The 17,210-nt window shown below is 36.1% G+C and overlaps 1 protein-coding gene across 1 annotated transcript; it reads left to right on the top strand.

Moving 5' to 3' along the window:
* The first annotated feature begins 1,210 nt into the window (after positions 1-1,210).
* On the top strand, positions 1,211-15,333 carry LOC124642199 (hyaluronidase PH-20-like). The gene is made up of 8 exons (XM_047180510.1): positions 1,211-1,227; positions 1,269-1,606; positions 4,685-4,824; positions 8,028-8,203; positions 12,160-12,349; positions 12,762-13,293; positions 13,387-13,949; positions 15,226-15,333. Exons 1-8 carry the CDS (start codon positions 1,211-1,213, stop codon positions 15,331-15,333), a joined length of 2,064 nt encoding a protein of 687 aa, XP_047036466.1.
* The last annotated feature ends 1,877 nt before the right edge of the window (positions 15,334-17,210 follow it).

Below are 17,210 nucleotides of genomic sequence, written 5' to 3'. Positions count from 1 at the left end.
AAGTGTACGACACAAATACTAGTAACACACGGCTCAATCAAGTGCGAACCGAACCCGAACAGAACAATGCGAGGTCAACGACCTGCTGTGCGGATTACATGTTAGTGGGCGGGTGCCTTAATTTTTAATGTTTCTTGAAGGTAAATTAAAGCAAAGCAGGATATTTGGCAGACTGATGATTAAGGACTTATGACTGATAAGTACTTGTCAAGTCATTTAAGTTTATTTATCACTTAAATATTGCCTCTACTACGTAAGTATAGCAAATTTAATTAAGTGATCAATTTCATTTGCTGTTTTTTCGCTTAGGTTTAAAACGAAAACGTCTTTTTTCAATGCTGTTAATGGCAGATAATGATGAAGTATTATTCAGATGACCTAGATGGAAACTTCAATAAGAAAGATCGTCATAGTTACATACAGGGTCCTATAAACACAGGCTTACATTTTTACCTAACTGCCGCAGAAGAGTATTTTAGTCAATAAATTTTCCTCTCACTAACTCTATACATTGTAAAACAAAGAACAAATCAATCGTTCTCAATTAAAAACCCACAATAATGACTATCTAATTAATATTGATAAACAATTGCAATCAATTAGGGTCAGTTGACCACATGACATAACGTCGGACATTGACTTAACAATGACGATACATACAGTTTTATTATTATTTTATTATAACATAAATAATAAACTGGGTCTTGACGAGTCATGTGTCATGTAACAATACGTAGAAATCAATTATATGTATGTAGGTACATATTTCATAATCACTCTTAAGTGAATATTATGAAACGCAAAATTGAGTCAGTATTTGCCTTACAAAGATACATTTTCAGATTATATTCAAATGTATCATAAAATTAGTCCTTAGGCTTTAGTTTAAGAGTTAGTGCTTATAAAAAAAATAATTTAATAAAACATTTATATATTTCAAATTGAAGATGACTAAGACCCAAGTTCACCGACAACATAACCCTATTTTTAACCGACTTCCCAAAAAGGAGGAGGTTCTCAATTCGGCCGGTATGTTTTTTTTTTAAAAACTGTTTACTTTAAAAACTGTGAAAATAAGACATCATAAACAGGGTTTTAGAAAGATTGACGTTTTTGTACTTTTAAAATTGCTGTAGGAACCTAAGTTCAATGAGTTTGGGCAGAAATTCAGTAAACCATTTAAGGTGTCCAATGGACAGATACGTCCAATATGTCGATAAAAAGGTTGTAAACTAACAAAGTTAAACAAAGCCTTCTCCTTGTTACAGCTACTACGTCGTCCAGATGCCAGATAACGACGTACTCCCCACCAAAGAGTTCAAGGTCTACTGGAATGTCCCCACCATGCAGTGCAAGTCCAAACGCATCTACTTCGAGGACCTGTACCAAAAGTACGGGATTATCCAGAACACCGGCGATACATTCCGAGGGGACAAAATCTCCATACTTTATGATCCGGGGGACTTTCCTGCGCTTTTGAGGAATAGCACCAGTGGGGAGTTGAAGTATAGGAATGGGGGAGTTCCACAGGAAGGGGATTTGATTAAACATCTGGATACGTTTCAGAAGGTTCTGGAACAAAGTGTGCCGGATAAGGATTTTAATGGTGAGGCTTTTGATAGATAGATAGATAGATAGATATATTCTTTATTATGCACACCAATTAAGTTAACTTTTGTTGTTATTTTATTCCCTTTATTGAGGCCCTAGGTAGCTTCTGCACATACACCAAGCCAGCTTGACAAGTATAGAGTAGGGGTTCGTTTACAGGTCAGGCTAATATCAAAAGTAAGTAACTTTTCTAATCTAAGTGCCTGTATCTTTAACACCAATAATTGAGTAAAAGTAAATGAAAACATCTTGAAGAAACTTGGTCTTCAAAAGATCTGAAATGGCCCATATGCCTTGAGCAAATTAAGCTTGTCTATTAACGTTCATTCCTTCTCTGTATAAAGACATAAAAAAGGCTGATGATATACAAAAGGAGAAAACTTAAAACCTTCAAAATTCCTTCTACGTGTCCAACAAACTGTAATGCGGGTGACATTGTGCTTCATCTATTTTAGTTAAACACCTAGAATTTAATAATTACATCTAACTGGTGTGCGGGCTTAATTGCTACTCATTAACCAATTTGCTGTGTTCTGTAGGAGTAGTGATGAATACAAATAGTTAGGCTTATCAATTAACTAGTGTGTGTGCTGCATACTTATAGTGGGTCCAATCAGCGCACAAGACTTTTTTTTATTAGATATAGGTATCTAGTATGAGAATGACAACACAAAGTTTTATGGCAAGATTCCACTGAAGACTAAGAAATTTTTCTTCAGGACTATTTCTGCTCGCTGTAGAATACAGTATAACAAACGTGTGAATATTTCTAAAAAGTCAGCGAAACTGCTATATTTTCGCATGAATACATATGCTTTAAGTGAGTAGACTCCTGCCGACGCGAGGCGTGGATTACACATTTCCCGATTTTTTCGTAAAGTTTTAGTGTCAACATCTGTCGATATCTCATGTGTATGTGAAAATTAAGAAACTACCATTATTTTTCGTATATTTTTCTCCATTCTGTTTGTTTGGTTAATATTTCAATATGTCCGCCATAACACAGTTCCGCTTATTTTCGTAACGCCATATCTGTTGATTGTTCGATTCTTCGAATTTGTTCGCTTGCAATGATACGGTGCACCTGTTTTGCATGTAAGATGCAAGAATTTTTGTATTGTTCTTGCGAAAGCATCTTCCCTGAATTATTTTGATACTTTTGGTTAAGGATACTTATGTATGTCGGTCTATCGCGCTTTTGGGCTAAAACTTCGGCACCAATTTACTTATGAATGGTACACAGATAGTCAGATAGTTTTTCGTAGACTTCGTTTTTCCGCTTGTGGGAAATTGGTACCTTGAGTCGTAGTTAGAACCGCAGAGAACAGCTAAAACGAGAGAGGAAATAGTTATTTGTTATACAAGAGTGCAAAGTTGCTTTTTAACCGCGGGCTCAATTTTGATGACCGAGCAAGCGAAGGATTCTAAAATTGAAACACGAGCGTAGCGAGTGTTTCAATAATTAGAATCCTGAGCGATAGCGAGGGATTCAAAAGAGCACAAGGTGAAAAATCTTTGCACTCGAGTGCAACACGTAACTTTTCATCCCACCTCATCGAGGAAATTACTAAATGCAAAAAAACAAAATGGCGCGCACATACGAGTATCAAATTAAAAAGATGTACCTATTAAAGTTCATATATTTGAAAACTCACTTTAAAAATGAAACGACGTTAAAAATCTGTGTAAAATCAATAATAAAAAATAATTAATTAATTGGATAATTATTTTAAGCAGTATTTTATTTGTTTAATATGTATTTGTTTGAAAAGTCTTATCAAGATTGTCGCAAATGGTATTGCACACGATGTTCTAAATTCAAATCACTTTGCCGCTCTAGAGGATAAAAACGACTTTTGCGCTCAGATATCAAAGGGTAAAACTACTCTTTCCGAGATGGTGGGATGAAAAAGTTTTTTTTTCCTTATTAAAAACCAAAATATTCAAATTACCCAGTAGGTAAGACTGTAGTTGTCATGATGTTGTGAACATAAGTATGTATAATACATTCCTATAAGGCCTTCCCTATATATCCAGTGTCAGCCCGACCCGACCTTGAGCCAGATAAGGCTAGGTAATGTCATCAACTTAACGCTTCGATGAATTAATTCACTTTCTATAGCGTAGTCTGTCAAATATTATAGCACTCTACTGTTAGCGGTTCATATTTTTATTTCTTCCTAGGCTTGAAGTGAATGATTTTTATAATTGGACCTGCTGAAAAATTAGTTTTTTGCTGGGACACGCAAATCTTAGGAACTTTTCGACCGCTTTCAATCATTCTTTCATTATAAAGTAGCCCATTTAACAAATCAGTTCACACTTAGGCTACGTTTTTTATCCGTGTACCCAAAGTACGAGTAATTCTTAAGGGACGCGAAAAAAGCCGCTGGCGAAAGCTAGTTGATAATATTTCTCCTGAAACCTTGTACCACTGTAAGCTGCAACGTGCAAACATCAGCTAACAAGTTGTATTGCAGAAGTTCCCCTCAGCTAGAACTTTGTGCTAACGACAGACACCAATTAAACTTGACATTTGTGTTGGCAGAACTTTAATAACGTCAACTTGTGCTGTTGAAGTTAGACCCTTCGTTAGAGGTACTTTGTGATTGAGTTGGTTTAGTCATTCACGAGAATAAAATAGCACCTAACATTAGTGGTAAGTTTCGGCTGTCCTTTGGACATCTTTAACAGTCTTAACGAGTACATAGCTAGAATCCAGGAAATTTTACAACCAGTGGTACCAAAGGGGTACTGGGGTGGCTGGGCAATTGAGTTATAGAGGTCAGATAGGCAGTCGCTCCAAGTTAAACTCTGGACTAGTAGCCGACCCCAGCTTAGGCGGGAAAAGATTACACAAATGCAGACTTTATTTTAAAAATATACTTCACAAAAAATACTACTTTTCACTTGGCTATTGATTAGAAGTCGGTGCAGCAAGAAAACTGTTCACTGACTTCTGGAGCCACAACTCAAGTATTTTTTTTAAAGTAGCTACTTTTTTGGTTTTGTAGCCAAAATCTTAGCTATAATTGAAACGTCACTAAACTCCATATTATGTTACAAATTCCAGGCGTTGGCATAATAGACTTCGAGTCGTGGAAGCCGGTGCTCCGTCAGAACTTCGGCATCCTGACTCCTTACAAGGACGTCTCCTACGAGATCGAGAAGAAACGCCACTGGTGGTGGAAGAAGCAGTGGATTGAGGAAGAGGTATGGGTTTCAAACTTATACAATTGCCTAGGTTAAAAATCTAGGCATTTTATTGAAACTTTGCTTTGGCCAGGGATGTATCTGTGTTAACTAAATACCTAGGTACTCCATGCATCTGTATGGTATGTAACATTCCTCTGTAAATAAATGATACTCTAAATGATTTTTTCAAATCACTTCAACTGTTCCTGAAATTCAAGCAAACAAAGAAATACTTCAGATGATTTATATTGTTTTCGAAATGAATGAGCCAAAATACAAAGCTACCTACTTTGTTCTATCCTAACCTATCTACTAAGCTAAGATTTTGCTCTATTGTAGAGTCTACAGAGTCAATCAAACCTCTGCTGGATTCGATTCCTGTGTAGTAAGGCTTAGTACAATTAAAATTAACTCACTAAATATTATATTATACTTATTTTGGATACTTTATTAGTTATCTAGTAGAGTGTTCTATTAGTTAACTAATAAACATCTATTTCATATATTTTAACAATATTTATTTTATCACTTTAACTGTTTATCTCGTTAAACATCCGCAGAATACCGTAGCCGTACATTTCCATATAAACAATACTCGTAAAGTTCATCTCGCTCATTGCTCAATCATAATAACAATTATATCGCGTTAATTAGGCCGGCCCAACTGAAGGGAATCTGCTGTGGTCTATATTGTGTTAATAGCTTTATAGTCTTTAGTAATCATACTAATAAAGGGGAAAGTATATGTGTGTGTGTGTGTGTGTTTGTTAGGTACTTCTTAGAAATGACCGAGTAGAGTTTAGATAAACACTTGATATAGCTTGACGTAATATAGCTTATTCATACATAAGAATATGTAGTATTTAGGCTTCTTTTTATCCATGTGCGGGAAGTAGTTACAGAGAGTGGGAGAAATCACTTGTATCAATTACCTTTATAATACGAAAGCAAGATTATTTATTACGTTTTCACGCTGAAACGTGATATACATGGAGATGCGGGTGGAAAGTTGTACTCTGGACACGGAAATAGGATACTTTTTATCCGGGTACGGGATGCTGTTCTAGAAATACATTTGATACGTAGTTTATGTGTTAGTATGTATCGTAGGTTTATTTTGCAATATAAGCTCGAAGGAAGATCTAAATCATTATTGACATTATCATAAACCCTATAGACAATAAGCTCCCTGACTATATCAAACAAACATACAACAGATTGCTTGACTCACAGATACGCAACCAATATAGTAAGATAGTAATTTATCAATCAGACGTCGGCATGCACTCGTCAAACTAATGCTTTGGGTATTTAGGCCGAAATCATTAGAGCCCTCATACACGGTCTTCGGACAATCGATCGACTATAGCTATCGACCAGCTAAAAATGTGTGTTCAGTATTTATCTTTTTAAAATAATGATAACATTATTTTATCTAATGAAAAGAGTATAAATAAATTACTTAAAATACGGTAGATATAAAAAAAAACTCTATTTGGATTTTGCTGATGTTTTTGTAAGATGTAACTCACTGGAGATATTTTATAATTTTTTTCAATTTCAGTGGTTTTCAGTTTTTCTTAAATGTAAAAATAATAAATAAATACTGATTATGAAATAAAATTGTTTGTAGAGAATAATTACCGAGAATTCTTGATCAGTAGCTTTTTTTCCGAAAAATACGTACTTCTATTGACTTCATAATTATGTTAGTTACTATTATCTGTTCACTCATAAGCGAGACGCCAAATTACTAAACTGACTTCTGACTGTGCCCGTCATCGATTTAACAAGTCCGTGTATAGCTACACTTACACGCTTCATCCCGTTGCACAATCCCCTCCCGATCATTGAGATCTCAGCTCCGACAATAACGCTGCATTACATCTGGCTTCATCATCGTGCCCTCATAACTGTTTATTTATTTGTGAACTATGAATGTTTGTTTTTTAGCTGTCATCTATATCTTGTATTATGGAGGGCACAGATTTGATTGTTTGTTTGTATTGGCTTCAAAACTACTTAACCAATGCACCGACTAGGGTACGAAACTGAAAAAATAATCTTAAAAAATATGATCTTAGCTTTCAGTTTAATTCTACGAGCAAGTCTAGTAAATTGTGATTAGAATCGCCCATTTCCACCTTTAATATAAACGTCAGTTTTTCTTTAAAATAATTATTGTGAAAATTAAACAGTTGTTTCAGGATAACTGACTTTGTCAGTGAACAGAGTGAACTTAGCTCTAGGTAATTAGAAAACAAAGTTCCCATTAACAATAGGTATTAATAACGAATGACGAATGCAAACTTATATGGTCACTTATACAATATATACCTACATATAGATCAAGATATGTAGCTTAAGGTACTTCTAAATTCCTGAGAAGCTTAACATTCTTCAACAACAACACGACCTTATGTCGCCTTCCTTGTCCACAAGTTCCTGTATTTAGACAAATATGTATTGTATTTTATCTGAGTCTAGACCGGTCTATTTTAGACACATTATAGTCTAGACAAGTGATCTAGTACTTAACTGCGCACGGTATTAATTAGTGATACAAAGATGGCCTTTTGGTCTATTTGTATCCAGTTTGTGATAACCCCTAACCTATTAAAGAATGCAGGTTAATAAAGAAATAAAGGTCAATGCAGGTTAGTGCCCGAAATCTTGAATATATAGGTGCGAATTTTATTTTAAGAAAAAAGACACGTGACGTGCAAAAAGTCCGGCGCACAAAAACTTTGGGTTCGCTGAAATGCAGCAGATTGCGCTGCACCCCCATGTAACATTAAGTCAGAGTGAAGAACAACGCAAGTTTTTAGTACGCAGCCTGTACTCATTAATGAGGAGACACAACATAATAATGTAGTAATACGTTTAGTATCGATACACTGTCTCTCAACAAAAAGCACTAGAAAAACACGCTTTTAAATACATGTAAAAACCAAAAAGTTCCAATTCATATTTATTTTCAGATCAGTTCGACAGTACTATATTATTTTCTTATCATCAGAACTATATACTACTTCCAATTTGCATCTCGCTACGGTCCTTGGAAGACGATTTTGTTACCTTAGATTCCATTGCACGGTTACATAGAGGCTTTGCATAGAGGTCGACCTAATAAAAGCTTGTTAAAAGTTTGCCATCTCAGCAGAAAGTTATCTATGGAATAACTGAAACAAAAAATAACAATACCAATTCTCAAATTTCAGGCCAAACGTCGTTTCGAAGGGGCCGGCCGCGAGTTCATGCAAGCCACCATCTCTCTAGCTAAGAAGATGCGGCCCCAAGCTCTATGGGGCTACTATGGGTACCCATACTGCTTCAACATGGCCTATAACAATAGGAAAGAGACCTGTGCTGATAAAGTACCTCAGGAGAATGATCGGTGAGTAAATTATGACCTTTTTTAAACGACTTCAGAAAAAAAGGGGGTCTCACTTCAGTCCTGCGATTCTATAAAATTCGATCAACAACTCGCATTTCACTTCGATTCGTAATGTCATTTCATACTTTAGGGGAGGTAGGGGAGGGATGGGCACTTTTTCACATTTATTGCATAAAAAATTCAGATTTTACAGATAATCAACTTTTATTGTCATTTCTTATGTTTGGCTAGATAAAATCAAAGAGCTATCCTAAAAATTACAATCAGTTTCAACATTACGAGATATTTAAACGGTTTCAATAAAACCGTCGACACGTCAAAATTTTGTTTAGTCTGACATGCTTTAGTTGGTACTTACGTAGTGTTTAAAGTTACTTTTTGCTTTTTATAGGGTTTATCGTTTATAACATTTTGTCATAATAATTGCGTACTTTTTTGGGTCGGGGGTTTTTTTAAATTTATAATTTTATTTTATTTCATGGTTTTTTAAAGGAGCTCCTTAGTTTTTCCTTCTTTTTATGATGGGTTCGCTATATGCGATCTCAGCCAAAGGAAGCTGTTTAACAATCCTCATGACAAACTGGCTCTGGGAGAATTGCACAGATTGAGAAACAATAAAGATGGACCTTTGTTGATCCAGGGTTATATATCATTCTAGGGTTTCATCCGCCACATCCCATTTCCAGCATTAGGTTCTCGTCAATTAGAAACATGAAGAAAACTAGTCAAGACAAATTAAACGAGCCCAAACTCGATGGGTTTTACTAAAAGGCAGTTCAGGGTTACGTCTCCTATCTTCGTGTCCTAACAGCAGACCAGCTCAGTGGTTCCAGAAGACATTAGTATTTCAAATTTTAGATCCCACATATGCTTGCAAGTAAACTGAGCGTGTAACATTCCTATCACACCTAACAAACGAGCTGATGACCTTGAAGACCTGAACCGATTTCCACCAAACATAGCTAAGAACACTCCCGAATGACATTCCTTTTAAACAAAAAAAACCGCATTACAATCGGATCATCCGTTTGGGAGCTACGATGCCACATACACACACACACACACAGACACGTCAAACTTATAACAACCCGTCGTTTTTGCGTCGGGGGTTAAAAATAATGGTTTGCGACGGGAAATTCTTAAAGATTTAATATAACGAGCAATACAAGAGGTATCAAAAGGTTAAAAAATAAAATTAACAGCTGATAAATATGGAGTCCCTAGATCAAGTTGGCAATGGTACCTGAAACAAGATTCTATAAAGGATTTTTAGCGCAGATTTATAACCTCACAAATTTTCACTGAAGAAGAAGAACAAAAATTTACAAATTATACATTACATGGTATGTCCAAGCCTCCCTACCATAGGGAGCATTGGACACTTTTGACTTAGTTTATAAAAAAAAAATCGGTAAAAAAAACTTAACTAAAACGGTTTTATCTTATGTGCACTGAAAACTAGAAAATAAAAAATAGTTACTTTCCTGTCAACCTACGGTGGTCCCGGTCATATTAGACTAAAATAAAAACGTGGGGCCCATAAACTATTGCTGTAGTACCTCTTCTAGAGGTATAATAGGTGTGGATTGCATCGACTTACTATAATCGTAACTGGAGATTTTGACAATCAATCATTAATAATAGAAAATACACATACCTTTCATTAGTTTTCTCTTTATAACGATCCGAAACCGCAACAAAATATTTAAGTACTTTTACGAGTGTTTGTTCTTGACAACTCACAGAAATGACAGAAAGTCTATGGATGAACACCGTTACCAGTCGGTAACGTAAACTACCCAATAAAAAAAAACTATGATCAAATCAGAATAAAAGGACCCCCCTTTTATTCTGATTTTATCATGTCTCCCAACTGCCCATCTCTCCCCTACCTCCCCTATAGATAGACAGATTTTGGCAGATCTGTCAAAATCTCGACTTTAATTTAGTTCAACTTGTCAACACGCTCGATAGTGAAGCGCTAGTGTAGTTTGACAATGTCAATCACGAAACTTTAAGGTAGAATTCCGTGGGTCGCGATTGTCGCAGCCGCGCGCGACAAAAGTCAACCTATGAAAATGTATGGCACCGCTGCCGAGGGCCGCGACAGTCGCGCGCGGACGACGAATTTCGTGAGCCGCTCGCGGCCGTACGCTTCTCAACATGGTCTAGCGCTTAATAACATCTATAGAATTTTAGTAAAACCAGAATTAAATTGTTGACAATGCCGCGAGCAGCTTACGAAATTCGTCGGCCGCGCGCGACTGTCACGGGCCTCGGCAACGGTGCCATACATTTTCATAGGTTGACTATTGTCGCGTCCACGGAATTCCACCTTTAGATCGAAGTCGAAGTGAGAGTGATGTCGAAGTGAGTTGTGATATTTTATAGAATCGACATGCAGATGTTTTTGTTCTTCTCGTACCTCCAACTTGGGTAATCATCAAATGAGTAATCCTACTGTGGCTGCAGAATGTGGGAATGACAATTTTGAATTACTTAAATCCATAGTGTTCCTCCTGAAGCCCTTTGTGTACGTAAGCCGCGGTAACTGTCACGAAAAATTTCGCAGCCCCAGCCGGCTCAGCGAATTAAGTGAGTCGAGATAAGGAACAATAATAGGAATTTAGAAAAATTAAGAAACAGCCGCACGGGCCGATTGATCAGCGAGTGTGATAGAGTTCCATTTCTGAAAAGCGTATTGAAATAATAAATAATAAAGACTGATAAAAATAATGAAGATGTTTTTATTTGAGAGCCAGGCGAAGATCACGGCCATAATAATTCCACCTGTGGAAATATTTCAATAGACTGTAATAATGTGGTCATTTCAATTTAATGCATGAACATGAACAATAAGGAAGACTAGAAAAAATCCTGACATTTAAAAAGAAAAAAGCTGGTCGCCATAATTTTGAGTGGCATTTAAAAATGTTGATCTGTTTTATGACCCACAAACAACATCCTAATTAACTAATAATAATTAAATATGATTTTAATAGGAATGGCCATTAAATAAACTTAAAATTAAAAAAACACGATATCTCTTAATATCTTCTACTTTATTAATATTGTATTTTAGATTTTAGTCTCCGATTATCGCTAATGTCGTGGTGGCCTAGAAAAGGGTAAAGGACCAACCTCTCAAGTATGAGGGCGCGGGTTCGATCCCAGGTCAGGCAAGTACCAATGCAACTTTTCTAAGTTTGTATGTACTTTCTAAGTATATCTTAGACACCAATGACTGTGTTTCGGATGGCACGTTAAACTGTAGGTCCCGGCTGTCATTGAACATCCTTGGCAGTCGTTACGGGTAGTCAGAAGCCAGTAAGTCTGACACCAGTCTAACCAAGGGGTATCGGGTTGCCCGGGTAACTGGGTTGAGGAGGTCAGGCAGGGCAGTCGCTTCTTGTAAAGCACTGGTACTCAGCTGAATCCGGTTAGACTGGAAGCCGACCCCAACATGATTGGGAAAAGGCTCGGAGGATGATGAGTCTCCGATTATCGCTGTTGCAAAAATGCAAACTTCAAAATGATTTAGCTTATTTTGATGAAACGTATCTGGGAACTACGCGCTACGGCTAGAAGACCAGTTTACAGCTAAAAGACAGCATCCAAATCGCAACGGTGCTACTAGCGACGCATAGTGATCAAACTTGTGACCCCCATCTTTTTGCGTCGGTGGTTAAAAAATAAATAAAAAAAAATTACCCATTACTGGGCTGCGGCCTTCTTTCACACGTAAATAATTGAGCATTTAGCACCACGCTTGCTCTACGCGGATTGGTGATTTCACATTTTTCAGTTTAGCTTTCCTCGAGATGTTCTCCTTCACTTTTAAGCTCCTTTGGTACTTTACCTAACTTGTTATCGAAGAATTGTGAGGTTGTGTCTTTTCCCACTAAACCGCCTCCACTTATATGAACTCCTCTGCAATTGATGTTCTCATGTTTCAGTATAAGCTGGCTCTGGGAAGAAAGCACAGGGCTATACCCATCAGTGTACAGCAGCGATGACATCAGCGCGGCGCAGCTCGCGGCGCTCGTGCGCGGGCGCGTGCGCGAGGCGGCGCGCGTGGCCGCGGGAGGAGCCACTATACTACCGTACTTCTGGTACCGGTATAGGGATAAGGGGTATTTTAATGAGGTGAGACTGATGTACATGTTTAGAGAAATGCTTCTAATAGAGACATATAGAAAAGCAATTGTGTCTCGCGTGGATCCGCGCCCCTGCAAACAACGGGTTACGAGTTACAGTGCCACTGATACAAACTTATGACAACCCTTGTTTAGGAGTTTAAAATTAAGAATGTTGGAAAGGGTTACCTACAAGAGGCTTTAATAGGAGAAAAGACATTATTATGTCGATACATACCAATTTGCTGTGAATGAATTATGACCGAAATCTGTCTTAAAAATTAATATATACTAACATTAATAATAACTGAGTCATCGCTATATCGAAATGTAATCCATACGATCTTTAAGATATAAATGTAAGTCAAGAACTAGTCTAACCATGATACAAACAACTAACAAAAATATTATCTCAATTCCAGAGTGACCTGGACACAGCATTCAGCACATTCTACAAATCCAACGCTTCAGGCTTCATCATCTGGGGAAGTTCCAACGACGTCAACACTGTTGAAAAATGTAAAAACCTGAAAGCCTACGTCACTGATGTACTAGGCCCAGCTGTAGCCAAATACACTAAACCTATTATAAGACTCGAAGATAACCCTGATGAATCGTACAACGTTATTTATAGGCCAAGCAATGCATCCAAATACGACCCAGAGTATACTTGGATACCACCTGCAAACTACACGCAAAGTGTTGAAAAAATGGTAGAAAAAGAATTAAAGGAAGAAGCAGAGGCAGCGAAAATACATAAAGATAAAGATAAAACAGAAAGTATTCTAGTTGATATAATTTTACATAAGATAGCTAATTACTGTGCTGAAGGCTGTGATAATAAGAGTAAAGTGCAAAGGACTGATGAAGAAGACGTTAATATAAATGAATCTAGAGTAGTTTTAGTTACTGACGATCCTTTTAAGAAAACTTCCACTGCCGTTGGAGTTACTGGTAAGTTTGAGATCATTGAAGCTAAATAAAATAATGATAATGAATTTAACTGTAATGCTTTTGAAATCTAATCTATTATTTCATATGTTGCAGCGCCATCAATAACAGAAGAAGATATTTACGATTACGACACAAGTGCAGGGGACGTAACTGTAGGACAATTGTATGTAACTGAATACACTGATATAAGTACAACCACTAAAAGTATTGAGAATACTACATTAAGTACAAGTACAGAATTAAGTAGTAATATAAGCTTAAGTAATGAAGAAAGTGGTACATTGAGTACTACAGAACCCATTAAAATGGAATCACAAGAAACTAATATAAAAGATTTAAGTACAGAACCATACAGTTCTACTGAAGCAAGTACCACTGAAAGTAGTTCAGCCACAAGTACTACTGAACCTAGCATAGAAGACATACGTACTAGTTATAGAACTACAAGTCTTAAACCAGAAGAGACGAGTACTGCATTTAGTAATGATGATAACATACTTGAAAGCAGTATAAATTTCAATTCAGTAGAAACTGAATTTGAAGTAGTTGATGGAACTAGTACATTCAATCCTAGTACAGTAGAAAGTACTACAGTTGATGTGAATAGTAATACAAGTGATAGCAGTACAACGATGGTGCCGATGATCACAGAACAGGTTGTTGTTTCAGTTGTTTAAGGTTTGTTGTTAACTGTTGTTTTAATTTTACGTTTTGAAGAACAACTATCTGCTAGATTGAGAGTAAGCCAGCACACTCTAGACTAAATTGTCAGTCGATAGTCTGATACCGGTTGGATGATCTTTGACTTATATGAGCCCAATCAAATCAACGATCGGGCGACTAAAAGTTTCCATTAGGCTTTTTAAAAGAGGCATTCAGAATCTACTTGCCTTTTTGCTATTTTAATGTATGAAACAGCTAAAATTTAGAAATAACCTACAAGTCTTTTAATAAAGCTGATTCTTCCTAAAACCAAAATTCTAGTAGATAGTTGTTCGTACTAATTACAATTTAATTTGCATCTGCTGTACTTAATTCCATTAATTTGATATCTATTTTAACATTGTTTAATTTGTTGCTAATCTGATTTATTTTGCTCAGTGAATGAATGTTTGTACACTTACATTTTCTGCACAACTAATTTTATTGTGTTTTTAACCTTAAAAATTTCTTTAATACCTGCCTGATTTATTTATTACTTATTTTTTAAATAACCACTAATGTATTTATGTTAAGTTTTTAGCATTTTGATTTTGCATTATATTGTTAACCTGGATTGAAAAGCCATATAATTTTAACTATAGAAACTAATTTTCTTGCGTCTTCGTTATCAATAATTACAGATATATCAACTTTACGAATTTCAAGTTTATCATTAACTGGCATTTCAGTTCAATGTTTGTTATTAATTAATGTTATTAACACTGCACTTAACGTTGTTTTCAATGTTATCACAATGCCTTTATTATTTCTCTTGTGTGTCAATTTACAATTCTTTTATTCTTATTCTATTTCGCTTTTTACGTTTGTCTACAGTCTCTATTACCTATTTTAGCAGCACCTTGTCTTGGAAAGTCTTCTCATTAATACAGACCATACATTGGGGTTCTATAACTAAAGGATTGAATGGGACCCTATTGCTAAGACTCCCTGTCCGTCTTTCCATATCTCTATCTTATGAACCGTCGTAGTAAGACAGACTTTTGCCATTATAACAACAAATACTGAATACTTAAATAAAGATGAATATTTAAATTATGATTTATCATAAGTGGCTCCCATACCACAAAAATCTTAGTCCATTTTGCAAAACTGGTAGGTACGGAGCTCTTTGTGCGCGAGTCCAACTCACAGCTAGATAGTTTTTTCTAATACACAAGTCTGCTATAAAATGGGTAACGAGACCTGTGTTTAATCCATATCTGTGTGTAGGTGTTGGGGTCTGTGTCCAGAGCGATCATCAGTAAGCCGCTCGCGTGTTCTCTGTTCTATTTCTACTCTATCACCAAATGTCTCTGCGTCTTGCTTGGAACTTGCTAAAGGTCTAACGATTGGTTTCTTATGTACAATTTCATTTATTTCTTCACAAATTAGCTTGTTATTATCTGGTTATTCCGTTTCGTTCTCATTTCTATCGTTAACGTTATATTCTTTAATGATTTTAAAGTCATTGGTACTTGTAATAGACTCATTCGTTTCTTGTAAAGTATTAGTAGTTTAACCTTTAGCATCACTGTATTATTTTTTTATTACCTCATTTAAATCGGGTAAGGTTATAACAAAGACTTGACGTACTTATTATCACAAGTATTTGAGATTATAGGATTAGATTTCAGTTAGTAGTTAACCGAATATTGACTCATCATCCTCCGAGCCTTTTTCCCAATCATGTTGGGGTCGGCTTCCAGTCTAACCGGATTCAGCTGAGTACCAGTGCTTTACAAGAAGCGACTGCTTCTGACCTCCTCAACCCAGTTACCCGGGCAACCCGATACCCCCTAGTTAGACTGGTGTCAGACTTACTGGCTTCTGACTACCCGTAACGACTTCCAAGGATGTTCACTGACAGCCGGGACCTACGGTTTAACGTGCCATCCGAAACACAGTCAATGGTGTCTAAGATATACTTAGAAAGTACATACAAACTTAGAAAAGTTGCATTGGTACTTGCCTGACCTGGGATCGAACCCGCACCCTCATACTTGAGGTTGGTCCTTTACCCACTAGGCCACCACGACTTTCCCGACCGAAACCGAACCGAATATTGACTGATAGCCTTAAATGAGACCCTTAGTAAAGGAAGATCAATATTTGATATTTTGATTGACTATTTAGTGCGATCCGGTCACAAACCATTTATGCTATTCTTGAAATGTCTTTATAAACCCATAAAGTTCATAAAAATAGCTATATCTAACATCTATGATTAATGTCAGTTCTCTGTATTTTATTACATTTTAATTGAATCACAACAACCAATCGTTAGTTCCTTACCTATAGCCATTTTCAATTACTTAATTATTGGTTTCAAGTAACTAAAGATAGAATTCTGTCATGAATCGAATATTTCTGACAAAATTCGATAGCTAAAAGATTTGATCCAATAAGTAAGTGTTGAAACAGTACATTAAGTAGAATATATAATTTGTGACTAATCATTTTATCTGTGATATGTTTAATATAATTTTGTTAGATATTTTTGTGAATATTGCCAATTTAATTGTCAGTTATCTAGGATTAAAATATTATATTTTGATGTATAACTTTGGTTTTATTCGTCTTACTTCTTTTCTTCAAAAAGGGTCTTTACAGCTGTACAAGATCTAAATTATAAATCATCAGAATTTAATTCTTAGTGAGTAACTCAAAATATTTATCCAAATTACAATTATAGATAAATCTTTTCGAACGTCAAAACAAAATACAGACCAAAACACCCCCCCCTACACCACTTCCTATGTATGTGTTTTTATTGGAAAGAAGTGGCGCAATAAATGCCCCAGACCTATGTGCTATAGTTCCCAATCAATACCATATATCGTGGTATCGATGATGTCATACATAATGTCGTAACCCCACCAATACCTGGCTTATACCTTCATAACCAAATACTTGTACAGTAGCCAATATTTTGTTTATCCCACCCACGAGAACAGAATTTCCTATTCCCGTCTAAACGAAGTACAATGACATACGCAGACAATTTGTTCCGGAGAATCCCAACACTCTCAATTTGAAGCGAGGTATTTTTGGCTGTGGTTGCAAATGTTATAGTGACAATTGTAAGTGGCGCTATGGACGAAAATAAACGGTAAGTGGAGTAGGAGATAATGTTTGAATAGATGAATGTATCCGTAGTGGTTAATGCATGTATGTATATGAAATTTAAAGTGAAGAATGGTGTTAAGTAATAAATT

This window comes from Helicoverpa zea, chromosome 24, assembly GCF_022581195.2.
Source record: "Helicoverpa zea isolate HzStark_Cry1AcR chromosome 24, ilHelZeax1.1, whole genome shotgun sequence".
Taxonomy (NCBI): domain Eukaryota; kingdom Metazoa; phylum Arthropoda; class Insecta; order Lepidoptera; family Noctuidae; genus Helicoverpa; species Helicoverpa zea.
This window is presented reverse-complemented; position numbering and strand designations above follow the sequence as displayed.